General features: G+C 58.5%; 1 protein-coding gene across 2 annotated transcripts in view; it reads left to right on the top strand.

Annotated features, from left to right (window-relative positions):
- TPST2 (tyrosylprotein sulfotransferase 2) overlaps window positions 1–25,447 on the top strand; it is a 48,345-nt gene extending 22,898 nt beyond the window's left edge. Inside the window, exons 1-7 of one of the 2 annotated variants that reach the window (XM_070066050.1) lie at window positions 3,287–3,572; window positions 7,574–7,645; window positions 11,810–12,730; window positions 16,054–16,252; window positions 19,405–19,455; window positions 22,532–22,580; window positions 24,949–25,447. In XM_070066050.1, the coding sequence (XP_069922151.1) occupies window positions 11,889–12,730; window positions 16,054–16,252; window positions 19,405–19,455; window positions 22,532–22,573 (1,134 nt within the window). In that variant the 5' untranslated portion in view covers window positions 3,287–3,572; window positions 7,574–7,645; window positions 11,810–11,888 and the 3' untranslated portion in view covers window positions 22,574–22,580; window positions 24,949–25,447. Of the gene's footprint in view, window positions 1–3,286; window positions 3,573–7,573; window positions 7,646–11,809; window positions 12,731–16,053; window positions 16,253–19,404; window positions 19,456–22,531; window positions 22,581–24,948 lie in introns of those variants that run through there. The other variant, XM_051826473.2, reaches the window with a different exon arrangement.
- Window positions 25,448–27,976: the final 2,529 nt, after the last annotated feature.

Below are 27,976 nucleotides of genomic sequence, written 5' to 3'. Positions count from 1 at the left end.
CACTGCACTGCCCTGAAAAGCATTTTCATTTTCCGCGGACACATTCACAGACCCCCAGAGTCGTGCGCCATCCCGAGCTGCTCCGTGGGACCAACAGTTCCCACGCCCCGAGAACGGCCTCAGGCTTCACGTCCAGAAGGCAGACTCCGAACCCAGCAGGATGGATATTTACAGACACAGTGCAGGAAAAAAACCAAAACACGTCAGCAGTTTTGTCCAGTGCTTTCTCTCCAGCATAAGACAGACGCTGCAGAGAGGGGAGTCGCCGATTGTCTCTGGGTCCCAGAAAGGGGACTTTGAGCCAAAAACCACAAACACAGTGTGTTTGCCACAGCCTTCCAGCGGTCCCGAGGTCAGTCCGCGGCAACTAGGCATGCGCACAAGTTTCGAATCCTCACTGGCTGACTTTGGTCATCCGTGGTGGCACCTAGCTCCTTGCTGTCTGTGGCGTTCCTGGGGTGGTTCATTTATGAGAAAACTGGCAGGGAAGAGAGAGATTATGTGGCTGGTGCTGCGGCTGGTGAAGCCATTGCCTGTGACACCGGCATTCTATGTGGACACTGGTTTGAATCCTGACTGCTCCATTTCCGATCCAGCTCTCTGCCTGGGGAAGCAGTAGAAGATGGGGTTGAAGTGCTTGGGCCCCTGCACCTGCGTGGGAGACCCAGGTGAAGCACCTGGCTCTTGGCTTTGACCTGGCCCAGCCTCAGCTGTTTGGGCCATCTGGGGAGAGAACCAGCAGATGGAAGATCTCTGTTTCTCTCTCTATATATATAACTCTGCATTTCAAATCAGTACATTAAAAAAAAAGCTATATCATACCGAAGCCAAAGCAAGGTAGCAGGGAAGCAGGGGTGCAGGTTACCGTGGCATAGGAAGGCCCTGGCCCTCGGGTGGCCACACCTTGCTCCCAAATACGCCACTGGGCTTTTCTGCACGTTCCTCCCCTGGCTCGTGCTTGCTGTGGGCAGAGGGAGATGTTTCCAGCTCCCTGCCCCTGAGAGCCGTCGCCTGGGTGTCAGCAGGGGCCGGCAGGGGTTTGTTGATCAGAGGCCCCGGGCCACCTTCAGGGGCCTAGGAATTTGGATGGGCACCTCCTCTGACGCCCCCCACCCCCCGCCCCGGTGTGGACGCAGGCACCAGGTCACGGTAGTGGTGGCAGCACCTGGGCCACCTGCAGCAGCTACACGTCTTTTTATAGCATGTTTCAGTTCCTCACTCAGTCTCATCTCTGCGTGAGCGTTTGGGCAGTCACCCACCGGGCGCCGGAGCTGATGTACGGCCTGCATAGGAGGAGCATGCATGTTACCCGGCGCCGGGGCTGCCTGGCCAGCCATCCGCAGACTCCGTGCTCCAGGCCAGCGGGTAGCACTCTTGGGCTTGTTCTCTGGCCTCGGACAGCTTCGAGACAGGAGCCTGTGTGTGTGTGTGCGTGCGCGTGCGAGGTGCAGGAAGCCCCGGCCCTGCAAGGTCACCTGGCTGTTTCCTGTTTGTGACCTTCACCGGGCGGAGTCCCCCGTGCGTTGCTGCACAGGAAGCCCAGAGCAGGGGCTGCGGCAGGGGCTGGGGCACAGCAGGGAGTCCCTGCCCAGAACAGCAGCCGCACTGGGCGCAGCTTCCCCATCTGTGACCGGAGCTCTGGCATCAGATGGACTTGGAGTCCAGCTCGGGCCCAGGCACTTCCGAACTGGGTGGCCGCTGACTTCGAAGCACTTCACTTCTCCAAGCCTCAGTGTTCCCGTTCTGTAAAATGGAGCTAATACTTGCACCCAGCCTCCTAAAAGCTGCATAGAACCGCCGTGCCCACGCCGCTTTGCTTTCTGGCATGCCCCATTTTTCTCATATTCACTGAAGCTGACCCCCTGGGTCTTCTCCCCTTTGGCTCTCTTGAGCTGAGCCTCAGAACTAAAATCCCCACGTTTGCGTTTTGCAGGTTTGCTCAGGTTGCCCTGGGAGCCTGGGATCCGCTTAGCATCGTCCCATACGGCAGGGCAGGAGGTGGGCGGGCAGTGACCCCCAGGACACATCTCACTCACCCTGCCTGTCTTTGCAAATAGTCTTCCTGGCACCCAGCCATGTCTGTGCACGTCTGTGTTGTCTGTGGCCACTTCTGCCCTACCACAGGCATGTTGAGTGCTCGCAGCAAAGACCACTGGCCCACGGAACCAGAGACGGAAGCTTTTGCCATCCCCGATAAAGACGGTAGAACAGGCTCTAGAGAGTTTGGGGCACGGGTACAGGAAAAGAAGTCACCGCAGGCCCCATACTGCCCGGCCACGTGTCCCTTATCTTCTGTTCCTCCCACTCATCCTCCACGTGCGTCGATGACCACAATCAGAGGATTAAGCACGTTCATTTTTTTTTTTTGCATATTGTCTTTTTTTTTAATATTTTTGTTTTTTTATTTGAGAGATAGAGTTACAGACAGCAAGAGGGAGAGACAGAAAAAGGTCTTCCAGCTGCTGGTTCACTTCCAAAATGGCCACAGAGCTGAGCCAATCCAAAGCCAGGAGCTTCTTCCGGGTCTCCCACGTGGGTGCAGGGGCCCAAGGACTTAGGCCATCTTCTATTGCTTTCCCAGGCCACAGCAGAGAGGTGGATCGGAAGTGGAGCACCTGAGACACCAACCAGCGTCCATATGGGATGCCGGCGCTGCAGGCAGGGGCTTCTTCCACTACGCCACAGCGCCAGCCCCAGCACACTGTCTTAATGAAAGTCCCAAAATTCCTCATGATGCCTTTTGCTCCAGGTGTCATTCCCATTTCTCAGAGACGAACACTGAGGCTTTGGAGAGCTACCCCAGATGGACCCAGGATGTCTGACCTTGGATTGGGAGGGGGGGCAGGACGTGACTGCTGGCCTCATCGCTCCTCACCCCCAGCTGAACTGAGCCTCGGCGGGGAGTGGGGGAGGGCTGGGACCGCATGTGGGGACCCTGATCTGATGTAGGGAAAGATCTATGAAGCAGGGCAGGGAGCCGCCCCTGACCCAGTTCGGGTGCTGTTGTGCTCAGAGTCCTGGGCTCACTCTCCCTCCGTCTCGTGCCCTGGGAGTCTGGCTGGCTTTCCCTGATGTGGCTCAAAGGGTGCTATTTGCTTCCCAGGGGACCTGCATGAGAGAGGGCTGTGGGCTCCCTAGCTCTGCACGGGGCACGCAGGGCATGGCGGGCGGGTAGTGGCGGCCATGGCAATGGAATGTTTGGGAGGTGGTTCCCACGGAGCGGGAGTGCTGGGCCTCCCTCCAAGGCCGCCACGTGGTGCCGCGACCTGCTTCCTTAGCCGGCTTTGTGTGCTCCACCACCCAACCCCCTCCCCCGTCCACTTTTTTCCCTGGGAACCTCCTGATCTGCTAAGCGCAGAGAAATGAGGATTTTACAGTGCGGATGAGTTTGAGCCTGGACCAGCGTGGCTTCAGTGTCATTGTCACCTCCTGCTCTGACCCCCATGGAAGGCCTGCACCTGCCTCTGTGAGCATTTATCCCCGGAGTCCTGGCACGCGCTGGTGTCCTTGTCCCCTGCCGAGGTGTCAGCTCCACGATGGAACCCAGCAGCTTAAGCAGTGCCCAGCACATAGTAGGTGCTCAGGAAACCTTTGTGGGATGAATGACTCTGGATCTAGGGGAGCTCTTCTCCCTTTGCCTCCTCTCTCCCCTCCCCTCCCCTCCCCTCCCCTCCCCTCCACTCCCCTCCTCCCCTCCCCTCCCCTCCCCTCCTCTACTCTCCCCTCCCAGCAGCCTTCAGGTAGCTTATGAGTGAGGGAAGAGGGAGCCCAGCCCCCTCTCCTGGTGACCCATTTTCTGGGTCATGTGACGCTGTGCCAAGAAAGGCGTCTTGGGACAGAGCCACATTTGCCAACTGGCTTCTACCAATGACGTCATCTCTCACTTACCAAAGAGGGCTGAGAATGCCCAGCTCGCCCGGTCCTGCTGAAAACGAGGGCCGGTACCTAAGGCGGTGGCAGTACTTGCCACTGGCCATCCACCGACACGGCCGACCCACCTCCTCCCCCGGCTCCTGCGAGGTGCTGCTTGGCTCTCCCAGCCCCGGTTCCAGTGCCCAGTCGCCACGTGGGAGCCTCCTAGTGGGGATTGTCATTATCCCCATTTTACAGGTGAGAAGATTGAGGCTCGGAGAGACTCTGTCACTCCCCGAGCTCACAGAGCTGGTGCAGGTGCCGTGTGGGTTTGGACCGAAGCAGTCTGGGCACATACGATGCCTGGCACATAGCTCAACAACTACAAGTCACTCTAAATTAGTTCGTCATAGAGAAGGGCAGCCCAGTCTGTCGGAAGAGGGGAGAGAGAGAGAGAGAGAGAGAGCGAGCGAGCTTCCATCGCCGGTTCACTCTCCCGGTGCCTCCAACAGCCAGGGTTGGGCCAGAGCCTTGTGGGTGCATTAGCAGGGAGATGGATTGGAAGTGGAGCAGCTGAGACTTGAACCGGTGCCCATATGGGATGCCGGCATCACAAACTGTGACTTAACCCGCTGTGCCACAGTGCCGGCCCCTTGGCTGTGGTCTCTGTCTGCCCCTGGGTCCGGCTGATGTGGTGGCCGCGTTGCTGGGTGCTACAGTTGCACTCACCCTGCTCCTGCGTGGCCCTTTCTCATCCGTGAAGTGGACACCGTGGCACCTGCTGCTGCTCCTGGGGGTTGGTGTGAGAGCGAAACCAGGCGAGGCCTGGGAAGTCCTTGGTTTGATGTGAAGGAAACAGTGGTGCTTAATAAATTCTAGCTGCTATTCCTTGTAAGAGAAAGAGGACTGTTAACCCGCACTCAGCCTCTCGTTTGTGCCGGAAGTCCGTGCTCAGTTGTAGAACTCTAGAGCAGTGGGTGGCAACCTGCAGTGAGTGTGCAGGTCTCGGATGCTGTGGCGCAGGTGTGGCTGCCGCAGTACATCCTCCTCCTCCTCCTCCTCCTCCTCCTCCTCCTCCTCCTCCTCCCTTCCCCACTTCCCCCTGCAAAATGTCCAGTCTTCCCTTGGTGTCTACTGAGGACAGATCCCAGGGTCCCCAAATCTGTGGCTGCCAGCTTCTCCCTGGGGCACGTGGCGTGGGGTCTGCACTGATGGCGTCCACACGCAGCCTTCCGGTAGCTCCAGAGCGCGTGTCACCCCTCGTGCGAAGTCCCTCCGATGGTCGTTGTTGGACTGTGGGGTCTTGGGAGTCCTGGCAGGAAGGACAAGGCACACGTGTTTTTCCAATGCTTCTCTCTCCAAGGCCGGGGGAGGCTGCAAGGCTGACCAGACAAACCGTTCCCAGCTCAGGGGCCGTGGTCAGGGCTTGGATGTGGCCCAGGGGCCGGCTGTGGTTCGCCCACCCCTCTCTGGATCTGTGTCTGTACGCAGGGTACCGGGAGGGTAGCCGCAGGCCACCCTTGGCTACCGGGCATGTGCAGTGTGGCCACTGGGGACGGGAAGCTGCTCTTTGCTTTTCATTTAATTGTGCTTAATGTGGACCTAAGGAGCTGTGCATGGCACGCGGCAGTGAGAGACCGAGGAGGACCCTTGCCCAGAAGGGGTCTGTGTTCTCCGGGGCAGGTGGGGGAGGGAGGGGCCAGGCCCCGGGGCCGTGGGAGCTGTGCAGCTGCTGGCCTCTCGGGCCCGCTGGCATCTCAAGGGCCACCCCCAGGGCAGCTGGGCCCAAGCCATGCTGTCCCCCGGATAGCATCGAGGGCCCCCGCGCTAATGGGTTTTCTTTGTTCCGAGGGGGAGGCTTGGACTCAGCAGCTGCCCACGCCCCAGCAGCGCTCCGCCTGAGTGCTCTGTGGTTTTGGGGTGGAGTGGGGGATGTGGGTGCTGGTTGCTATGGTAACACCTGAGGACCGCCCCCCCCCCATCAGGGTCTAAAGGTACTACCCAGGCTGGCATTTGGGGAGTAGATGAAACTGGCGCCCGTAGGAAGGAAGGGAGGACAGAGACAGACAGCAGCTTGCAGCCAGGCTCATGTCCCTCGTGGCACACGTAGCAGTGACAGCCAAGAGTCCTGAGACCTCGCCATAGCCCATTTTACAGATCAGGAAAACTGAGGCTCCGAGGAGCACTCCTCCATGTGAATAGACTTCAAAAAGGTCATGGGAAATGGAATTCAAGGATAAGTTTATTTTGGTGCAAAAAATGTTGAAATATATGCATAGGAGGGAGTGTTCCAGAAGTTCACAAAAAATACATATTATGAAAAAACCACATGAATTTCAAATTGTTTTGCACCAAAAAAATAGACTCCTCTTCTTTCTTTCCTTTTTTTTTTTTTTCAATTTGTTTTTTGAAACAGAGTTACAGACAGAAGATTCAGAGAGAGGTCTTCCATCATCTGCTGGTTCACTCCACAGTTGGCTGCAACGGCCAGGTCTGGGCGAGGCCAGAGCCAGGAGCCAGGAGCTTCTTCTAGGTCTCCCACGTGGGTGCAGGGGCCCAAGGACTTGGGCCATCTTCTGCTGCTTTCCCACATGCATTAGCAGGGAGCTGGATTGGAAGTGGAGGAGCTGGGCTCGAACCCGTGCCTGGATGGGCTGCCGGCACTGCAGGCAGCTGCTTAACCCACTGCGCCACAGCGCCGGCTCCAGCAGGTCACCTTTTAAACCCATTTCCCCAGGAACTTTTTGAAGATCCCTCCTGGAATCAGAAGTTGTCCCAGGGCAGAGCTGCCCTGTGCACGGCCCTCACCTCCTGAAACTGAGAGCAGTGGGTGGAGCCGAGCGCAGACTCAGCCTGCGAGTCTGGGAGTGACGGCCCCTCGTGGGCCTCAGTTGTCCCATCTGTAACAGGGGTAGGTGAGCGTCGGACCACTCTGAAAACAGGACGCAGCCTTGAGATGCATGCACCCCGCTCCCCGCTCCGAGCTGCAAGGAGTTCCTTGGTTCCACGTTAGCGGGGCCCGGGCCGCCAGCCGGGCCCATCGCGGACGTGGCCTCATTCCTGTAGCACAGCGGTTAAGAGCCGGGCAGTGGAGCCGCAGGTCTGGATGGCGAAACTGGTTCTGTCACTTCCTCGGGTCGGTTCCTCCTCTTCCAGTGTGCGTGTATTCCCAGCTATAAAATCCAGAACACCGAGTTTTCCTGTTCCTGGGGTTTAAACGACACAAGGTATTCTCCTACTGGGCATTTGGTCAGTGTTAGGGGGTGGTGGCAGGATGCTGGCCAGCCCCAGAAAGCACCCATATTCATTATAGTCTGGGTACATGGTACCCTTTGGAGTTGTGCAGTGCACAGCCTGATTGACTGTGCCCAGCACTCGCAGGTGGGGACAGGAGTGGAGTGACGCTTTTTGTTGCTTATTGCTGTGGTTAGTTTTCCTGAAGGCCAAGGTCCTGAGGCCAAGAGCAGGTCTCGCTGATCGGAGACTCTAGGGCTCCCTAAGGCAGCTGGGCTTTCACTCAAACTCAGTCCCCTCCTCGCTGTCTGTGAAGGGAGCCGGTTCATTCTCTGTAGGAGCAAGTGAGTTTGAACCCCAGCTGCATCCTCTACCCCCAGGTGTTGCTCTCAGGTGCCCCGGGCACCCTCTCTGCCTCTCTGGGGGCGGGGGCCGGCCCCTCTCTGCTGCTTCCACCCCTGATGCAGCATCTCTCTCGCCTCTGCAGGGCTCTGTTGGCACACGGCCGTGGTGAGCAGGTGCGCAGGCTGGAGCCCAGAGATGCCAGTCCCCAGGGGAGGTAAGTACACCCAGGAGACCCCCGTGGGGTCCCGGCTGCCTGGACCTGAGCCAAGCGCCCCTGGCCAGCTTTCTTTTTGTGCAGCCTGCAGGGGAGAGACGCATGAGCAGAACAGGCTGGGGCCCCCTGGTGTGGACAAAGCAGGCCTGCACTCCCCTTGTGCCGTGGGAACCAACAGTGCCCCTGGTGTTAGGATACAGGAGGCTGAGACCCGGAGCAGCCAGGGCACTCGTCCACCATCACTGTGCAGACTGAGGCCCCAGCTGGAACCCAGGTCCTCTTGCAGCCCACTTGTGCCCATGCTAGCATTTCGGCCGAACTGGCTCAGCGCCTTGCGTAAGAGGCAGGATTGGAACCTAGGGCTCCAAGTTCAAGGTGTTTTCCTCACCACCATCATCACTGCCCGGAGGTCGGGGTACCTCTGGTGCTAGGGCCCAGCAAGGTGTGGGGTGCACGTCACGCTCAGATCCCTGGGCTGGGCCTGGCATGTGCCCTCTGACCCGGGGTGCCAGGAAGCCGCTCCCCATTATGACTTGTGAATGAATTCCCACCTCCTTTCCATCTGCAAAGTCAACCCTGTCCTCAGCCGCCCTGCCCTGCCCGCCTTGGGCTGCTTCCTCCTGGCCGGCCACTCGGGGTCTGCAGCCTGGGGCAGGTGGCTTCCTGTCTCTGAGCCCAGGCCGTGCGTGGGCCATGGTGTGCCGGGAGTGCGCGCTCGGCTCGTGCAGACAGGGCGCACGCAAGGCCTTCGCTCAGCTCAGAATGCTGGTGCGTCCAGGGCAGCACTTGAGATTGACAGCTGAGGTCTCCGCTGGCAGGACTGGGAGTCACGGGGCTGCCGCCGGGGAGACTTTCATGGAGCCCTCGGAGAAGTGGATCGCGGAGCGGCCCCACTCCCGGGGCGGCTGCCTCCCTGCCTGGAGGAGCCCTGGGGTCACTTAGCCCTTGAATCCGGGACACCAGTCAGCCCTCAGCCTTTTTGCTTTTTCCAAACATTTTTGTATTTGAAAGGCAGAGTTACATAGAGAGGTAGAGAGAGAGAGAGAGAGAGAGATCTTTCATCTGCTGGTTCACTCCCCAGTTGGCCACAGTGGCTGGAGCTAGGTAGATCCGAAGCCAGGAGCCAGGAGCTTCTTCCAGGTCTCCCATGCAGGTGCAGGGGCCCAAGGACTTGGGCCATCCTCTGCTGCTTTCCCAAGCCATAGCAGAGAGCTGGATCAGAAGTGGAGCAGCCAGGACTCAAACCAGTGCACATATGGGGTGCTGGGGCTGCAGGCGGCAACTTTACCCGCTACGCCATAGCGCCGGCCCTGAACCCCTGATCTTGTAAGCAGAATGAATCAGGCCTGGGTGTCTATGGCCCCCAGGGAGACTCACACTTTTACCTTGTCAGACGCTTCTCTGAGCCGACAGTGCAGCCCTGCCCACAGCTGAGAAACCGTGGCTGAGACAGGGGAAGTGACTCTCCCAGCGCTGAGGCCAGGAAGTGCTGGGGCCTCCGCAGCTTCCCCCCTGGGGCTGAGTCGGTGTCCGCCCAGCCTGGACGTGCGTCTTCCTCTGGCTGCAGCCCAAGCCTATGGGGGCAGTGCCCCGGCTGCACACCGGGCCCTCTGGCATCTCCCGGACACCGTCACGGCTGAACAGGGACACCGTCTCCCCTCTTGGATCCAGCAAAGGCCACCCACACCACCCCTTTCGGGCTGGGTCCCTTCCTGCCTGGCCGCTTGCTTTCCCAGCAACACCCTGCTGCTCACCTGCCTGGTGCCTACCCATTGTCCCTAAGGCAGCCTCCTACAGGAAGCCTGCCTTCCCCTACGCGTCACCCCCTGTCCCCGTGAGGATGCCTCTTCCCCCAGGTCTTCACTCCACAACCCAGCCACCAGCACACAGCAGGTGCTCATTAAGTGCTGGAATGAATGAAGAAGCAGTGGTCGTGGTAAAAACCACGCAGATTCTGTCCAGTGCTGCTTGTGTGCTGGGGGCCTTTGTCAATACTCTCCTGTAGCACGTTCCTTTCGTGTGCACGGCAGCCCTGTGAAGTTGACATTCTAAGGCCCATTTCACAGATGGAGAAATTGAGCCCGTTGCCCAAGCTCATGCACAGATAGCTCAGGCCTGCACTTAGATTCTGGAAGGGGAGGGGAGGGGCTCCGAGACACAGCCACAGAGAGGCCAGGCAGGGCCTGGGTAGCCTGGGATGTCTGTTCAGTGTGTGGCTCCACACCTTCTGCACAGGGCTCGGGGTGCCTGGGGGAGGAGGGCAGAGCTGTCATTTGAGGGGCACCTGGCTGAGTGGGCCCCTGCTTCCTAAAATGAGCCCTTACCCATAAAGTCGCCGGGGAGAAGTCACCTTCTTAGGAGCACGGGCTCGGGGCCAGGATTCGTGCCCTGAGCCATCCCCAGTGGTCCCAGCACTGCCGGGCCTCCCTGCGACACTGGCTGGAGCCCCCTGCCTGGCCTCCCAGCCCCCACCTGCACCCCTGCAGGCCCCGTCCCTGGGGGCTGCCCACAGAGTGCAGCCAGCTCCTCACTCATCCCTGAGGACCTGCCTGGCCACTGCCCCCGCCCCAGGCCTTCTCCCCCTCCCCCTCCCCTCTCCCCCAGCCCCGGCAGCCTCCCCTTGGTTCCTGCAGGCCACCTCAGGGCTTTCGCGTTCTCTGTTCCCGCTGCACAGGACACAATTCCCACACATCTTCACATGGCTCCTCCTCATCCAGGTCACAGCTTGGAGGCTACCTCCTCCAGGAGGGCTTCCCTGACCACCTCCTCACTCCCCTCACTTCCCCCTGCTCACAGTGGCTGGTTCTTTGAAAGCACCCACCGTGCTCTGTCCTTCTGTCCATACCTCTGTCCCCTGCCAGGACGCGGCCTCCCGAGGTCAGGCTCCAGGCTGTCTGAGCTGCTGTTGAGTTCCCGGCTGGTGCCTGGCCTCTCAGTGCTGAGTCATTACTTTGAGAGGGGACAGTTCTGGAAGATTCCAGGCCAGGACGTGCTGAGCCTTCCCCGCGGGCAGTGGCTCTGCTGCGGCACAGGGCAGTGGATCCCGGTCAGTGCTGGAGCCAGCCGGCGTGGGTCTGACCGCTGGACCCTGGCTTGGCCGCCTCCTGGCCTGCCTGTGCCTCTCCACTGGCCTGATTTTCTAGCACTCGGCTCAGTCAGCCCGGGCGCAGGCCGTAGGTATTGGCCGAGCAGCTGTTACGTCCCAGGCACAGGGCTGGGCTAAGCCGAGCACACGGCGCTGAACAGAATAGGCAGAAACCCCCTCCCTGCTGGGGAGTTCCTGCTGTTGGAGCCTGGCACGCCCGCGGCTTCCTCTTTTCCGCATTTTGATAGTAAACTGTATAATGGTTATAGCATCTCCATTGATCAGACGAGACAACTGAGGCACAGGAACTTTCAAAATTTATTTTTTATAAACAGAGTTACAGGGTGGGGGGTGTGTGGAGAGAGCTTCCATCTTCTGGTTCACTCCCAAAATGGTCGCAATGGCCAGGCCAAAGTCAGGAGCCAGGAGCTTCATCCAGGTCTCCCACATGGGTGCAGGGCCCATGCACTTGGGCCATCTTCCACTGCTTTCCCAGGTGCATTAGCCTGGAGCTGGATCGGAAGTGGAGCAGCCGGGACTCGAACCAGGGCCCATGTGGGATGCCAGAGCTGCAGATGGTGGCTTCACCTGCGCCACAGCATCAGCCCCAGTATTTTACTTATTTTATTAAAAGACAGCTCTTCCATCCTCTGGGACAGGCCAGAGTTCCTGCTGTCTCCCAGGGTGCATGTTAGCGGGAAGTTGGAATCGGGAGCGGAGTCGGGACTTGAACCCAAACACTCCAATATGGGACATGGGCCTCCCAATCAGGGACTTTGCAATCCCCTGTCCCAGGAGGGCGCCACTGAGGGATTGGGAGCTGTCCAAGGTCCCAGCGCTGGCAAGCAGGGAGTAAGGTCAGAACCCCACCTCTGTCTCCAGAGTCTTTTGAGGGGGTGATAATAGCCAGACCACTCCCTGTTACTGCGGGAGGATCCTGTGAGTTAGGGTGGGTCAGGTGGGCTGCGCTCTGTCCCTAAGTGCCTGCAGAGACACCTCTGCCCTTCCTGGGGTCTGTGCTGTGACGGCCCCCGGCCCGCAGGCCTCCCTGATGGCGTGCCTCCCCTCTCTCTCCCCAGACGTGAGCCCGGCAGGCCACCGGCTGACCCATCGTTGAAGCGGGCGCCCAGGCCGGGCCTGCCGCGTCCCCGGCCCAGCATGCGCCTGTCGGTTCGGAGGGCGCTGCTGGCGGTCGGCTGCGCCCTGGCCCTGGTGCTGGCGGTACAGCTGGGACAGCAGGTGCTGGAGTGCCGCGCGGCGCTGGGGGGCCCGCGGAGCGCGCGGCGGGCCATGCGGCCGGAGCAGGAGGAGCTGGTGGTGGTGGGCGCCGACCGCGTGGAGTACCGCTACGGCAAGACCATGCCGCTCATCTTCGTGGGCGGCGTGCCCCGCAGCGGCACCACGCTCATGCGCGCCATGCTGGATGCGCACCCGGAGGTGCGCTGCGGCGAGGAGACCCGCATCATCCCGCGCGTGCTGGCCATGCGCCAGGCCTGGTCCAAGTCGGGCCGGGAGAAGCTGCGGCTGGACGAGGCGGGCGTGACGGACGAGGTGCTGGACGCCGCCATGCAGGCCTTCATCCTGGAGGTGATCGCCAAGCACGGGGAGCCGGCGCGCGTGCTCTGCAACAAGGACCCCTTCACGCTCAAGTCCTCCGTCTACCTGTCGCGCCTCTTCCCCAACTCCAAGTTCCTGCTGATGCTGCGCGACGGCCGGGCCTCGGTGCACTCCATGATCACGCGCAAGGTCACCATCGCCGGCTTCGACCTGAGCAGCTACCGCGACTGCCTCACCAAGTGGAACAAGGCCATCGAGGTGATGTACGCCCAGTGCATGGAGGTGGGCCGCGACAAGTGCCTGCCCGTGTACTATGAGCAGCTGGTGCTGCACCCCAGGCGCTCCCTCAAGCTCATCCTGGACTTCCTGGGCATCGCCTGGAGCGACGCCGTCTTGCACCACGAAGACCTCATCGGCAAGCCCGGCGGTGTCTCCCTGTCCAAGTGAGTGGCGCCCCCCCACTCCCAGCCCCCACCCTGTCTGTCCGGGCACCCTGCTGAGCTGTGTGGCCTCCCCGGAAGTCATGAGGCCCCTGTAAGCCCAGAGGCCTCCTCTGCTGTGGACGGATGGGGGAGGGGAAGACCTGGGAAGGGGACGGGCAAGGGCAGAGCCTTGAGCCGGCTGCCCGGCCCGGCCAGGAAGCGTGAGGACACTGACTGAGCCGCCGCGGCAGGAGCGGTCACTCGCATCTTCCTAAGGGAGTCCCGACCTGTGCAGGTGCCTCGTGGTACAGCAGTGGAGGCGCAGGTGACGGTCAGAGCACAGATTCGGGGACCCGGCTGTCCGGGTTCCCCACTGCCTCGGACCTGGGTGGCCTTGAACATACAACTGCACCCCTCCATGCTTCTGGCCCTGGCTCCATAACTTAGAAGTATCTGAGTGGCCACACGTCAATTCAGCATGGGTGCTATTTTTACTGTTCGTGTCTTAGTGTTGCCTTTTTTTTTTTTTTTAGAAAAAATGATTTATTCGAAAGCAGAGTTACAGAGGTTGGGAGAGAGAGAGAGAGAGGAAGAAGAGAGAGAGAGAGAGATCTTCCATTTGCTGGTTGACTCCCCAAATGGCCACGACAGCCAAGGCTGCCCAAAGCCAGGAGCCAACTTCATCCAGATCTCCCATGAGGGTGCAGGGGCCTGGACACTTAGGCCATCCTCCAATGCTTTCCCAGGCCATAGCAGGGAGCTGGATCGGAAGTGGAGCAGCCGGGACTCAAACCGGCGCCCATATGGGGTACAGGGGCTGCTGGCGTAGCAGGCGGCGGTGTCACCCCCGGACCACAGCACCGGCCCTGTTGGTGCTTTTATTGGAATACCGGTCAGGCCCATGGTCGTTCTGTTTAGTGAGTACCTGCTGTGTTAAGCCCTGGGGTAAGGCGCTATGCTCACCCCCTTGGCCCCCACAGGAGCCTGACAGTGTGCGAGCCCCTCTTCACCCCATTTCACAGATGAGCAAGCCAAGTCAGAGAGAACTGCCCGGCTAAGGCGGCACAGCCAGCAAGGCATGGTCCAGGCTGTTGGACTCCAGAGCCCCTGCCCTTGAGCCCTCACGTCCAGGACCCCTCCTCCTGCCTCCCTGCCCCTCCCCTGCCCCGCCCTTTGACCTTGACCTTCCGCGTCTGCTGAGGTCACTGTCACTCTGCAGACACCCAGGAGAGCTTGACCAGCACAGGAGCAGAGTGTGTGGCCTCCTGGTCGGGCCCTTCATCCCCTTCCCCCACAGCGGCTGCGCCCTGCAGCCCCTGAGCCCCGGGTGAGGCATCTGCGTGCCGGGTACCCCAGCCAGCTGCAGCGGGAGCTGAGCTTTTGCAGATTATCGCGACAGAATCAGATCACCAAAGGCGTACGTCTTTCTTACAGAACGTAGGAAAGGAAACGCTGCCTGTAGCCCCCAGACCCGCACTTTGACATGTGAGCTACTGGGCGTCTTTCCGTGCACACTAAGAAAACTGGGCCCTGGTGAGCAGGCACCTCTGCAGCCAGCTCCCCTGTGTAGGGGCCCCTGCGGGTGGCACCCAGCGCTCGCTCCTGATGTCATTTTGTGCGGCTGCCTACCGTTCCCCCTCACAGAGTCCCATTTTCTGCTTTGCATCTCCTGCCGTTGGACACATAGGTTATTCCTAGCGATAGCGACGTGTATCGGGCACTGACGCTGCCGTCTGTGTTCTTGGGAAGCGGCCCATGTCACTCTGATGCTGTGACGTCCCAGAGACACGCGGGTGATAGCCAAAGCCATGTGCGTTCTTGAGCGTTTTGGGTGCATCGGGTAGAGCTGAGATTTTTTTTAAGTCTTGGTCCACAGACCCCAGAGCGTGGCTCTCCTGCCCGTGTGCACTCCTGGGCCTTCCCCACCTCTTTCTCCCAGGCCCGCCTGTTTCTGTTCTCCCCCCCGCCCAAGTCATCTCTCAGTCGAGACAGAAGCTTCTAGAAACACACCCTCGATCCTGGGGTTTCCCCACCCCCAGTCCTACCAGGTCCCGGGATCGCACTTGGTGCGGGATGCATGCGTAACAGCAGAACGTTTGCAGACGGCCTCAGGGTCAGGAAGGGAGGAGAGAGCTGCGGTGTGCTCACGCCGTGGAATACTACACGGCTGACAAAAAGAATGACGAACTCAGCGGGGAAAAGAGCAGGGGACCAGAGTGTACAGGACATGATTTCTTGCTTTAACAACAGCAAGCAGAGTGTGTGGAGAGCCGTCTTCTCCCAGGCACTTCGTGTGGATTAACTCCCTTACTCGTTAGAGCAGCCCAGTGAGACTGGGATCGCTCCCATTTGCAGATGAGCAGACTGAGGCTCCCAGGGTGCTTAGTCGTGTTGGTACCATTACCATTAGGGTTTCGCTTCTCTTTAAAGATGTATTCATGGCCGGCGCCGCAGCTCACTAGGCTAATCCTCCGCCTTGCGGTGCCGGCACCCAGGGTTCTAGTCCCGGTCGGAGCGCCGGATTCTGTCCCGGTTGCCCCTCTTCCAGGCCAGCTCTCTGCTATGGCCAGGGAGTGCAGTGGAGGATGGCCCAAGTGCTTGGGCCCTGTACCCCATGGGAGACCAGGAGAAGCACCTGGCTCCTGCCATCGGATCAGCGTGGTGCGCCGGCCGCAGCGCGCTGGCCGCGGCGGCCATTGGAGGGTGAACCAACGGCAAAAGGAAGACCTTTCTCTCTGTCTCTCTCTCTCACTGTCTACTCTGCCTGTCAAAAAAAAAAAAAAAAAAAAGATGTATTAATTTACTTATTTGAGAGAGAGAGAGAGATCTTCCATCTGCTGGTTCACTCCCCAGTGGCTGCAAACAGCTGGAGCCAGGAGCCAGGGACGCCCATCTGGGTCTCCTGTGTGGGTGGCAGGGGCGCAGGGACTTGGGCTGTCCTCTGCCGCCTCCCACATACGTGAGCAGGGAGCTGCGTTGGAAGCAGAGTGGCCAAGGCTGGAACCAGGTACTCCTGCGTGGGATGTGGGTGTTGCAAGTGGTGGCCGCCCCTTGTGCTTCATGGTTTTTTTTTTTTTCAAGCTCAAAATACTCGTATTAGCCATACAAATTTAAAAAAGTGACTTTTGAACAGTCGGGGAGTCAAGGGAGCAGAGTTTATGCACCAACAGTATGCATCGTGAGGACTTCCTCTGACTTGCTACCCACACTCTAAGCCCCACTGCACAGAAGAGGTGTGACGAGGCAAGCGGGTCCCCCCAGCCTTTCCTGCTGCCCCCAGAGCAGCTGAGCAGGGAGCCTGCCCCGCCCCCACCCCGCCCCCACCGACTTTCCTCTCTCCCCAGGATCGAGCGCTCCACGGACCAGGTCATCAAGCCTGTGAACCTGGAGGCGCTCTCCAAGTGGACTGGCCACATCCCTGGGGACGTGGTGCGGGACATGGCCCAGATCGCCCCCATGCTGGCCCGGCTCGGCTACGACCCCTACGCGAACCCCCCCAACTATGGCAACCCGGACCCCATTGTCATCAACAACACACACCGGGTGAGTGTGCGGGAGCTCACAGCCTCTCTGGGCATCTCAGTTCCTTTATCGGGTGGGCGTGGCGTGACTGCTCGGGTTTCCACCTTTGCTTGGGCTGCAAGGAAGCTCGGAGCCAGCTGGGAGCCTGCCTCTCCTGCTCTGCGGCGTCTCACAGCAGACCCACGAGTGTGCTCATCTCTTCTTGTTTCTCTTCTCCATTCTCTCTTCCCGTTTCCTGTCTGTAAAGCGCTTCAAGTTCTTGTTGCGGTTGGGCACCACTGAACAAACTGTGGGTCCCTTGATTGCCCTGTGAGGTTTGCTGTTGATTTCTCAAACACACGTGAGCACGGGGCCATTGGAATCCCTTTGCGCTTTGTCCTGAGCCCAGGCCGCCAAGCAGACGCCTCCCGGGTAGGATAGCTCACAAGTTCATGGTCTTGTCCCTGTGGTGCTGATCAGCTTCTGGTTTACTTTAGCTGCTGGATTCTAACTGCTTTCATGGCTCTAAGTTAGCTGAAATATTTGAAGAAAAAAAAAGGGGGGAACCCAGGTCTAAGGCGGAGCCCCCGTAGCCTTGACCTTGTGAAAACCCAGGGTCGTAGTTGCAGCTCAGCTCAGCATGTCTGAGCAGGCGCTGATGTGCACACTCTGGTGGGGCCGCCAGGACACCAGCCCTTCTCCCTGTTCCCCCGTTGGTCTTGGGTCGGCTCCGGCAGGGTCCCCTTGCTGCCTCTCCGCACTTGCTCGTCTCCCTTGTTAACAGTTTCCCGGCCCTGAGCCGGTGGCCGGCGCCCCGCAGTGGATTCTGCCCACACTCACTGACGGAGACCCGAGGAGCGTGCCCAGCCATGCTGGCGGTGCGGGCGCCCGGAACTGCGGTGCGGTTGGCTTGTATTCTAGATGATTCCCGGGCACTTTGACTTTACTAATATTCCCTAACAATAGCAGTGATTCTCTGGTATCTTACGTGTTCTGCAGACTTGCCGGGCGTGTGCTATGCTTGTACAAACTCACTGTTGAAAGGCCACTGCTCCCCATAAACTTAACACAAGCATTATGCATCAGTTGAAAACAAAGTAAGACCACAAAGGGGGCGGGCGTGTGGCACAGTGGTTGGAACACAGGGTGCCTGCCTCACACACTGGGGTGCCAGTTTTGCATCCAGCTCCCTGCTAACGCACCCCCTGGCAGGCCTGAGAGTCCCAGATGGAATTCCCAGCTCCTGGCTGCAGCCTGGCCCAGCCCTGGCTGTTGCGGGCACTTGGGGAGCGAACCAGTGGCCAGAAGAACTCTCTCTGTGTCTCTCTCTGTCTCTCTGCCTTTCACATGAAAATAAGAAATTTTAAAACTAATAAAAACCAAAATAAACAAACAGTGAGCTATTTTGCCTACAATAATAATAGTACTAGATTAAGAAGCCTACGATGGCAATGGCCTTTGCAGAAGTGGTGGCTGGGGCGCCGTGGGGACAGCAGCAGCTCCTCTGGGTTCTCTGCGAAGGTGGCGGCCCCCGGCTGTCCCTGGGCTGGGGTCAGAGGTCCCCTGCGGGAGGCCTGCCTGTGTTACGGGAAACCTGGGGAGTGCTCATGGGCGCTGATGGTCCTGATACTTCTTTGGAACTTTGTTTGCTTCTTTTAAGCAGACTGAGTCTCTAGTCCCTTCCAGAAGGTTTCTTCCCTGGCTGCTGCATGCGTCTTCGCGAGTGCCAGCCGCCCTGTTTATTCCGTACCATGGTTCTGCGGTGTCTGTGAACTTACGTCCCCGATGCAGAGGCCGTGTGAGCGAGCCTGTGTGTTTTTATGTGTGTGTGTATGTGCCTGTGCATGTGTGTGTATGTTCCTGTGTGTGTGTGGGGGGGTGTTTTTAAGGTTTTTTAAAATATTGATTTGTTTATTTGAAAGGTAAAGTTACAGAGAGGCAGAGGCAGAGAGAGAGAGAGAGAGAGGTCTTCCATCCACTGGTTCCCTCCCCAAATGGCTGCAGTGGCTGGAGCTGCACCGATCCGAAGCCAAGAGCCAGGAGCTTCTTCTGGGTCTCCCACGTGGGTGCAGGGTCCCAAGGACTTGGGCCATCTTGTACTGCTTTCCCAGACCGTAGCAGAGAGCTGGATTGGAAGTGGAGCAGCCAGGACTCAAACTAGTGCCCAGAAGGGATACCAAGCACTGCAGATGGCAGCTTTACCCACTGTGCCACAGCTCTAGCCCCTATTTATTTATATTTAAAATATATATATAAATGTATTTATTTGAAAGAGCTACAGAAAGAAATAGTGAGAGAGATCTTCCATCTGTTGATTTGCTCCCCAAATGTCCAGGGCTGGGCCAGGAGCTTCTTCCAGGTCTTCCACATGGGTGCAGGGGCCCAAGCACTTGGACCATCCTCTGCCGCTTTCCCAGGTGAATTAGCAGGGAGCTGGATCAGAAGTGGAGCAGTTGGGATTCGAACCTGCGCCCGTATGTATGCCGGCGCTGCTGGCCGGGGCTTTAACCTGCTGCGCCACAGTGCCGGCCCCCTCGTTTCACTTTTGTCATGCGGCTGCCAGGAAAGCTGCATCCCTTAGGTGGTTCACGTTACATTTCTGTACGACAACAGCAGGCAATCCTGTGGCTTCCGGGCCCAGAGAGGGTGGGAAGGCCTGGGGTGTCCTGGGCCTCTCCTTGGGGCTTTTGCCTTTGCCGTCTCCTCTGCCAGGAACACTTTATCATTCAGGGCTCGGCTCCCAGGCCAGAAGCAGCCCCAGGCCCCACTCACCGCACCCCTCTGTTTCACCGTCTGCACGGCACCCCTGTGGTTGGACGTGGTCACTGTTCCTTGCGTGTCGTCTTGCGGGAGCTCCAGGGGAACGGGAATCTGAGTGTCCCCTGCGGGGCTTGGAACAGTGCCTGGGTCCAAGGAGCTCGACAAATGGAGATTGATGGGGAGAGAAGGGTGGGTGGGCGGTGGACAGAGCTATAGGAGGGGTGAGTCTGTCCCATATCAATAAGGGCTTTTAGCTGGCTGGTGAATGAATACGTGGATGGATGGATGGACGGACGGACGGATGGGCGTGTGGGTAGATGGGGAGATAGGAGGGTGGGAGGCTGGAGGGGTACATGGGCGTGTGTATGTTTCAGAGTAGAAGTTTTGGTTTTTGGCCACTTCTACACGGTGATGTCTCTTCTCTTCTCTCCTAGGTCTTGAAAGGGGACTATAAGACACCAGCCAATCTGAAAGGATATTTTCAGGTTAGCAACCTCCAGGGGAATTCTGAGACCTGCCTTCCTGGCTTGACGTGCCACTTCTCAGTGCTGGCTGACGCCTTCCCCGGCGTACAGCGGTGCAGGGATGGGGGGTGGGGGCTGCTGGGCCACAGGGTCTCTTCTGACCAGCTGGGGCCAATCTCAGCAGCTGGGGACAGATCTCAGCTGCAAGGGCCGGATCTAGGCAGCCGGATCTAGGTGACTGGGGCAGGATCTCGGGGGTTGAGGCCAGATCTCGGCCCCCTTTCCGCCTGAGCTGTCCTTGACCTTGGCTTTGGGCTGAAATGCGTGTGGAGAAACTGCCTGTGGACTTTCTGCTATGCTTCTGTCTTTCGCCTTAAATACAGCTTTATTTCAAGTGGCAGCTCCCAAACACACCCTAGCATAGAGTTCTCATCCAGGTACCACAAAAATAAACTGCGTGCAGGCCCTGTGATGCCTGTACGTGCGTGGATGCATGCATATGCACACACACACATACACACACACGTGCACACACTCCTGAGTTATTGCGCACAGCCTCATGGCGCTCGGTGCCTCCCACGTATATCCTGGGTCTGGCCACACTTCACGTCAGCATCGGCCTCCATATGGGCCGCTCCTCCGCCCACACTGTAACTGTCCTCTGGGCTCTAAGATGCCCCTTTGAAATGCGGGGGTGATGCTAAGAGTGGTAGTTTTAGTCTGCGCACCTGTTTTTAATGTGGCCAAATGAAATGCGGGCGGCCCCCGGATACAGGAGCAAATGCATGGCGTCTGAGCACCGGGCACCTCGGCTGTGCAGCGGGTCCCCTTCCTGGGAATCAGAAGTAGTGGGTGCTGGAGTATTGTTTGTTCTAACCAAGAACGATGACGTAGCGGCTGATGCTGGGGCACAGCGGGCTAAGCAGCCACTTCTTGGTGGCATCAGCACCTCATTTCGGGGTGCCAGTTGAGTCTCTGCCTCTGATCCACCTCCCTGCTCATGCGCCTGGGAAGGAGGGGGTTGGCGGCTCAAGTGCTTGGGCCTCTGCCACCCACTTTTTGAGAGACCTGGCTGGGCTTCCTGGCTCCCGGCTTCCGCTGCTGCAGCCGTCTGGGGAGTGAACCAGTGGATGGGCGGTAGTTCTGTCTGTCGGAGGGTGCCTGCCCTTCCTGTATAACTGCTGCCCTAAGAGTGTTTCCCAGCTCTGCAGCGTCATGTCATCCAGCCTGGCTCTTTCCCCCGGGGTGAGAGAGCTCTACCCAGCCATTCCCAGGGGGTAGCTTTGCAAGGAAGGGCTCCAGTTGCTGGACGTCACAAAAGGGGTTATCTTCCCAGTTCCTGCTGCACTGCAGGGATGGAATATGCAGGCTGTCGGCACTGACCTGGGAGTGAAGCCCTAAGGGGTCTAAGGCCTAAGGCCCGAGCCCGCCCGCGGGAAGCTGCCTTGTGATCCCAGCAGACCCCTGCCTGCTGCCCTCACCCCCTGCATTGGCCATTTGGGGTGGTGCAGGACCCGGAAAGTGTTAAGTGCATGCTGGCAGGTACCAGATGGGCATTTGCCAACACCAGCAACCGATTCTGTGACTAACAGGATGCTGATAGGGCGATCGGTGGTTCAGTTCTTTCTTTTTTTTTTTTTTTAAAGATTTATTTATTTATTTGAAAGTCAGAGTTACACAGAGAGAGAAGGAGAGGCAGAGAGAGAGCGAGAAAGAGAGAGAGAGGGGTCTAGATCTTCCACCCACTGGTTCACTTCCCAACTGGCCACAATGTTTGGAGCTGCACCAATCCAAAGCCAAGAGCCAGGAGCTTCTTCCAGGTCTCCCATGCAGATGCAGGGCCCAAGGACCTGGGCCATCTTCTACTGCTTTCCCAGGCCACAGCAGGGAGCTGGATGAGAAGTAGAGCAGCCGGGACTAGAACCGGCGCCCACATGGGATGCCAGCACTGCAGGTGGTGGCTTTACCTGCTACACCACAGCGCCAACTCCCAGAGTTAGCATCAGCCCCACTTCCAATGCATGGGAGGCGGGGGTTCCCAGGCCACCCCCTGTTCTGTCCAGGTGCCTATACATTGGGAGGCTCCCAGGACACCACCTCTGGCTTGAGAATTTGCCGGAAGGGCTCACAGGTCTCAGAAAAACCCTTTTCCTTGCTGTTACCTGTTTGCTGGAAAGGGTGCAGTGTCAGTGGGGTGGGTGCCTAGGGTGAGGTGTGGGGGACACGGTTCCCAGGCCCTCTCCGGTGGCCCGCCCTGCCAGCTCCTCGGTGTGCTCACCCACCAGGAAGCCCTCAGACCTGTCACTTAGGGTTTCTGCAGGTCTGGTGGATTACATCACTGGGCACTGGTGATTTAGCTCCGCCTCCAGCCCCTCCCCATTCCCCAGAGGGTAGTGGGAAAGAGGTGGTGCGGGGCCAGCGCTGTGGCACCGTTGGTTAAGCCGCTGCCTGCAATGCTGCCATCCCACATCAGTGCCAGTGCGAGTCCCAGCTGTTCCACTTCCTCTCCAGCTCCCTGCTAACACACCTGGGAAGGCGGTGGAAGGTGGCCCACGTGCTTGGGTCCCCGCCACCCACGTGGGGGCTCCGGATGGAGTTCCTGGCTCGGGGGTGGGGCGGGGGCCAAAAGCTCCAGCCCTGTAATCCTGCTTGGGTCCTTCTGATCCAGCTCTGAGCCATCCTCCTCCTCCCCCACCCCGAACCTCTGCAGGGGCTCCCACAGCCAGCAGTCAGCGGCTTGCAAGAGGCACTCCTGTCCACCCAGAGCTTTGCCAGGAGCCCAGGAGGAAGAGCGAGCTGCAGCCTTGCTGTCGCTTCGCAGAGGCCTCTGCTGACCGCTGGGTGGGAGGCAGAGGCAGCGCTGACAGCAGTCACTCAGAGCCGCCCGCGTGTGTGTCTGACGGGCTCTCCTCTGCAATGGAGGCCTCCTAAGAATGGGGCTGGGGAGGCGGTGCTCACCACGCTGTCCCCAGCACCCGGCGCCTGGCAGGTGTGCCGTGCAGGTGTGACTCGGTGACGCCGAGATGAACCTCGGGGCACTGAGACCGTGGCGTCCCCCACCTGGCCGTGACCGCTGTCTCTGCGCCCTGTCTTCCAGGTGAACCAGAACAGCACCTCCTCCCACCTAGGAAGCTCCTGATTTCCAGGTAAGGCCTGCGGACTTTGCGGGGGGGCTCCTGCCCGCCTCCGAGCCCAAGCCTGGGAGCCACTGTTCCCAAATGCTTGTCCTCTGCAGTCTCCCTGGGGGAGAAGTGTCCACCCAGGTGGGCTGACCCAGCCCCCCTCCCCCGCCGCAGAGGTTTCCATGGTGACAGGCTGGGGTGGCTATTTATAGAATGGAGGCTTAGTCTCCTGGCTGTGGACCAGGGATGGAGGCAGGGATCCGTGCTGAACTCACCAGAACGAGGCTCCTCTGACACTGGGGAGGGGCAGGCAGGACCACTGTGTCGGGGAGAAATCTGTAGCCATTTTTTTGCACAGAATGCAGTGTGCCAGCCGGCCTTCTATAAACAGCATGGGGGTTTGGCCAAAGCAATTAATGTTCTAATAATAGCCACACGCAGTTCTGTAGTAAGAATAACCTCCAGGCACCCAGCCAAGGACTCCCGTGTGTTACTCCTTTAACCCTCAGTGGCGCTGGAAGGCAGGTGGCACAATGCCCCATCTTCCAAAGCTGTGACTTGCCCAGGGCCGCACGGCCACCAGGTGGTGGAAACCCTCCAGAATCCGTCTCGCCCAGGGTTTGCTTCTGATGAGTGATTTCAGGGGCAGGTTTCACCATCCCTACAAAGAGATTCCAGAAAGTTCGTGGAAACATGGAATTAGAAAGCTAAGCTTAGCGAGCCTGCATGTAGCCTAGTGGTTTAAGATGTTTGCTGCCCCCAGGGGAGTCCCTGGGTTGGATTCCTGGCTCAGGCTCCTGCCTCCAGCTTCCCGCTGATGCAGACCTGGGAGGCAGCGGTGCTGGTGAATCTGCGCTGATTGGAAGCCAGGAGGCAGGAGCTTCCTCTGGTCTCCCACACAGGTGCAGGGGCCCAACCAAGCACTTGGGCCATCTTCTGCTGCTTTCCCAGGCCATAGCAGAGAGCTGGATTGGAAGTGGAGTAGCCGGGTCTCGAACCGGCGCCCCTATGGGATACTGGCGCTTCAGGCCAGGGCATTAATCCATTGCGCCACAACGCCAGCCCCTGGAAAGGGATTTTTGAACTTGGGAATTTAAACATTTGAGGCCCCCAAGCTTGACCTGTGCCAGTCTCGGTCATCCATATTTGGAGCATGGGGACTCCTGAGCGCTCACCCCCGAGGGTGGTCGTGAGACGGAGGGAGCTGAACCCTCGCTGAGGCCCTGGGCACTGGAGCTGAGGCTCCTGTGGACGGCTTCTTTCTCTTTTTTTTTAAGATTTATTATTATTATTATTTATTTGACAGGTAGGGATATAGATAGTGAGAGAGAGAGAAACAGAGAGAAAGGTCTTCCTTCCGTTGGTTCACCCCCTAAATGGCCGCCATGGCCAGCACTGCGCTGATCTGAAGCCAGGAGCCAAGTGCTTCCTCCTGGTCTCCAGTGCGGGTGCAGGGCCCAAGCACTTGGGCCATCCTCCATTGCCCTCCCGGGCCACAGCAGAGAGCTGGCCTGGAAGAGGTGCAACTGGGACTAGAACCCGGGGCCCACATGGGATGTGGGCGCTGCAGGCGGAGGATTAGCCGAGTGAGCCATGGCGCCGGCCCCAGCTTCTCTTTGTCTCTCTTCATCCGGGTCAGGGAAACCGAGGGGAGCCCGTGGGGAGACTGGGCCCTGCTTGCACTTTGCCTGATTTTTGAGACTGAAGCAGTGCTGTGGCCTAGACTCTGTGTTTTTGTTTGTTTGTTTGTTTTTTGTTTTCCTGTCTTACTTTTTTGGATAATCAGCATACTTTAAATTTTTTTCTTTTAACCTACTTTGCAGCAACTTGCCAGGCTGGGGATAATCCGACTGTGGCATCATCAGGGTTTCCATCTTGAGCTGGGCTAAGATCCTGGTGTTCTATGTAATTCCAAAGGCAAGCACCCTCGCCTGGAAGAGAGCCCTTCTCACTGTCTCCCTAACTCTCTTCCCCCACTCAGAGCCCTTCTCATTCACTAAACCAGGTTTATCCGTGGCATTGCCGTTTGAATGAGGTATCGCGTACAGGGTGCTTCCGTTAGTCCGTGGCACAGAGCTGGCCTTGGACAAGACGCCAATCCTTCCCTTGCCTCCAGAAAAGCCGTGGGCGTTGATCACGTGGGCGCTCTCCCTTGCTGTTTCTAAATGAGTCTGTCTCTGGGGTCAGGCGGCTGCGGGTCGCGCTGCGGGCACGAGCCCAGGACTGCTTGGCAGATGGAAGTTCTCTGGCCATCTGGGGTGCGTCTCTAAAAGCAGGCGCACTTTGCGAAGGAAGACCGCTGGTTCTGCCGTCACAGTGTTCACAGAACAGGTCTGCTTCAGGGTGCAGTGCTCTGGGCCTCACTCGCTTTCCTCCTTCTCGCTCCTTTCAGATCTCTGCAAACGGCTTTGTTGCCAAGAAGACAGGAAACTGCATTCGAGTGGGAATCGGACCTCTAATCCAAGCATATTGCTTGCTATTAATCGCCAAAAAAAATCCGGGCCTGCTAATGAGGAATGTATTTGCATATGTGTGCAAAAGCGGAGTCACCGAGGGCTAGCCTTGGAACACTGTGGCCTGGGCCTTGCTCCCGGGGCGGAGAGCAGAGCGTGGGAAGTAGCCCATTTTGAAACTTAGGTATTTTCTAATTTCTCCCCTCCAGAACTGTTTTTTTATGAAATGGACTCGCCACCCTCCTTAATTCGCAGGGCTGCCTCGACGGCTTTGCTGGCTGGGACAAGGCCCACACCTGTGCCTCTCCTGTCGCCCTGGACCTGGAATTCAGAGAATCTATTTAAGAATTTAATATATGAGGCTTTCTTTGGTTCCTCCTCCTCGGTTCTGCTCAGTTCCACGGCAGGGGAAAGATTGAATAAAGTGAACAGAGTCTCGCTCGTCTGTGCCTGGCTTTGCGCCGCGGGCAGATCTTTGTCCATGTCCACTGTCTTCACTCGTGTTGGGGACGAGCAGGGGCTGCAGGGCAGGTCCGTCCCTCGTGTCGGGGTCTCCCATGGCCACGCACAGGGACTCAGAGAACTCGGAAGGGCTGCTCGCTCACGGTGCCCATTTGTTAGAAGGAGAGGGTGTGGGTTAAGATGAGCAAAGGTGCGAGCCACGCAGGACAGAGTGGAATCCCTGTGCGCCATGCTTCGTTTTCCCCCACGGTGCCTTGTGACAGCAGGTGCATGGTGCGGCCAGCCAGGAGCCTCGCTGTCCATGTTTCTTACAGGAGGCTGAGTCACATAGGAGTGGAGCAAGCATGTGACCCAGAGGTCAATGGGACACAGCAGGCCCAAGGCCCCCACTGTTACCACGTTGTCCACGCGGTGCTGTGCAGAGGCACCAGAGCCACTCAGAGCCTGCTGGGGGACCCTGTGCTGTGCAGTCCCAGGTGCAGGGGGGTCAGTCCCGTAGCTCTCGGGGTGAAGGTGTTACCCTCACCCCACCATTACCTTTGACCCCAGGATAACCCATGAGGCCCCCAGTGTTGACGGCATGGGTTTTAAGGAGACAGGTGACCCACCAGCTCTTCGGCTCTTTGCTTCCAACATGGGGGAGTTTGTTGGGTGGGAGTGGCTAACAGTTGACACTGGCAGCTGGCCTGCGACATGCTGAGCCCTCTCCCCTTGTCCCGGGACTGCAGTGGGGTGTCACTTAGGCTTTTGTTTATACACACAGTCATTTCTGCGAATCCGATTTGGTTTGCCAAGGGCAGGGCTGTGCCTTTGGGAATCTGGGGACGGCTGTGCGTCCTTCCTCCATGAGAAGACATTGAAGTCTGGCTCTAGGAGTTTGCACCTTCTATGGGAAGCCATCCGTGAAGACGATGTTCGCAGAACCACTTGGGAAACCACTGCAAGTATAAAAATAGGAGAGAGAGGAGGAGTGGGTTCTCTTCCCAGTCCCCAGGCGGCGGGCTTGGGTCTCATCCTCTGCAAAACCTAGGCTGAGCACCCACCCGTTTCATCGCCCCTGGTGTTTTTTTTTTTTTTTTAAGGTTTATTTTATTTATTTGAAAGGTAGAGTGACAGTGAGAGAGGGAGGGGGAGAGAGAGAGAGAGAGGTCTTCCATCCGCTGGTTCACTCCCCAAATGGCCACAATGGTCAGGGCTGGGCCAGACCAAAGCCAGGAGCCAGGAGCTTCCTCCAGGTCTCCCACACAGGTGCAGGGGCCAAGTCCTTGGGCCATCTTCTACTGCTTTCCTAGGCCATAGCAGAGAGCTGGATCAGAAGTGGAGCAGCCGGGACTCGAACCAGCATCCATATGGGATATTGGTGAGCAGGCCGAGACTTTAAGCCACTGTGCCACAACACTGGCCCCTCATCTCCCCTGGTTTGATCTGTCAAGATGTTTAGAATACAACAGGCCGGCGCTGTGGCTCAATAGGCTAATCCTCTGCCTGTGGTGCCGGCACACTGGGTTCTAGTCCCGGTCGGGGCGCTGGATTCTGTCCCGGTTGCCCCTCTTCCAGGCCAGCTCTCTGCTGTGGCTAGGGAGTGCAGTGGAGGATGGCCCAAGTGCTTGGGCCCTGCACCCGCATGGGAGACCAGGAGAAGCACCTGGCTCCTGCCTTCGGATCAGCGCAGCTGCAGCGTGCCGGATGTGGCAGCCATTGGAGGGTGAACCAATGGCAAAGGAGGACCTTTCTCTCTGTCTCTCTTTCTCACTGTCCACTCTGCCTGTCAAAAAAAAAAAAAAGAAAAGAAAAGAATACAACAGTGGCCAGCACCGCAGCTTAATAGGCTAATCCTCCGCCTAGCGGCACCGGCACACCAGGTTCTAGTCCCGGTCCGGGCGCCGTATTCTGTCCCGGTTGCCCCTCTTCCAGTCCAGCTCTCTGCTGTGGCCAGGGAGTGCAGTGGAGGATGGCCCAAGTGCTTGGGCCCTGCACCCCATGGGAAACCAGGATAAGCACCTGGCTCCTGCCTTCAGATCAGCGTGATGTGCCAGCCACAGTGCGCCAGCTGCGGAGGCCATTGGAGGGTGAACCAACGGCAAAGGAAGACCTTTCTCTCTGTCTCTCTCTCTCTCTCACTGTCCACTCTGCCTGTCAAAAAAATAAAATAAAAAATAAGAATACAACAGTAGTCCATTATATATATATATACATATATATATATATATATATATTTATTTTGACAGGCAGAGTGGACAGTGAGAGAGAGAGACAGAGAGAAAGGTCTTCCTTTGCCGTTGGTTCACCCTCCAATGGCTGCCGCGGCCGGCACACCGCGCTGATCCGAAGGCAGGAGCCAGGTGCTTCTCCTGGTTTCCCATGGGGTGCAGGGCCCAAGCACTTGGGCCATCCTCCACTGCACTCCCCGGTGACAGCAGAGAGCTGGCCTGGATGAGGAGCGACCGGGACAGAATCCGGCGCCCCTACTGGGACTAGAACCCGGTGTGCCGGCGCCGCAAGGCG

The sequence above is a fragment of the Oryctolagus cuniculus genome, chromosome 21, assembly GCF_964237555.1.
Source record: "Oryctolagus cuniculus chromosome 21, mOryCun1.1, whole genome shotgun sequence".
NCBI classification, from domain to species: Eukaryota; Metazoa; Chordata; class Mammalia; order Lagomorpha; family Leporidae; genus Oryctolagus; species Oryctolagus cuniculus.
This window is presented reverse-complemented; position numbering and strand designations above follow the sequence as displayed.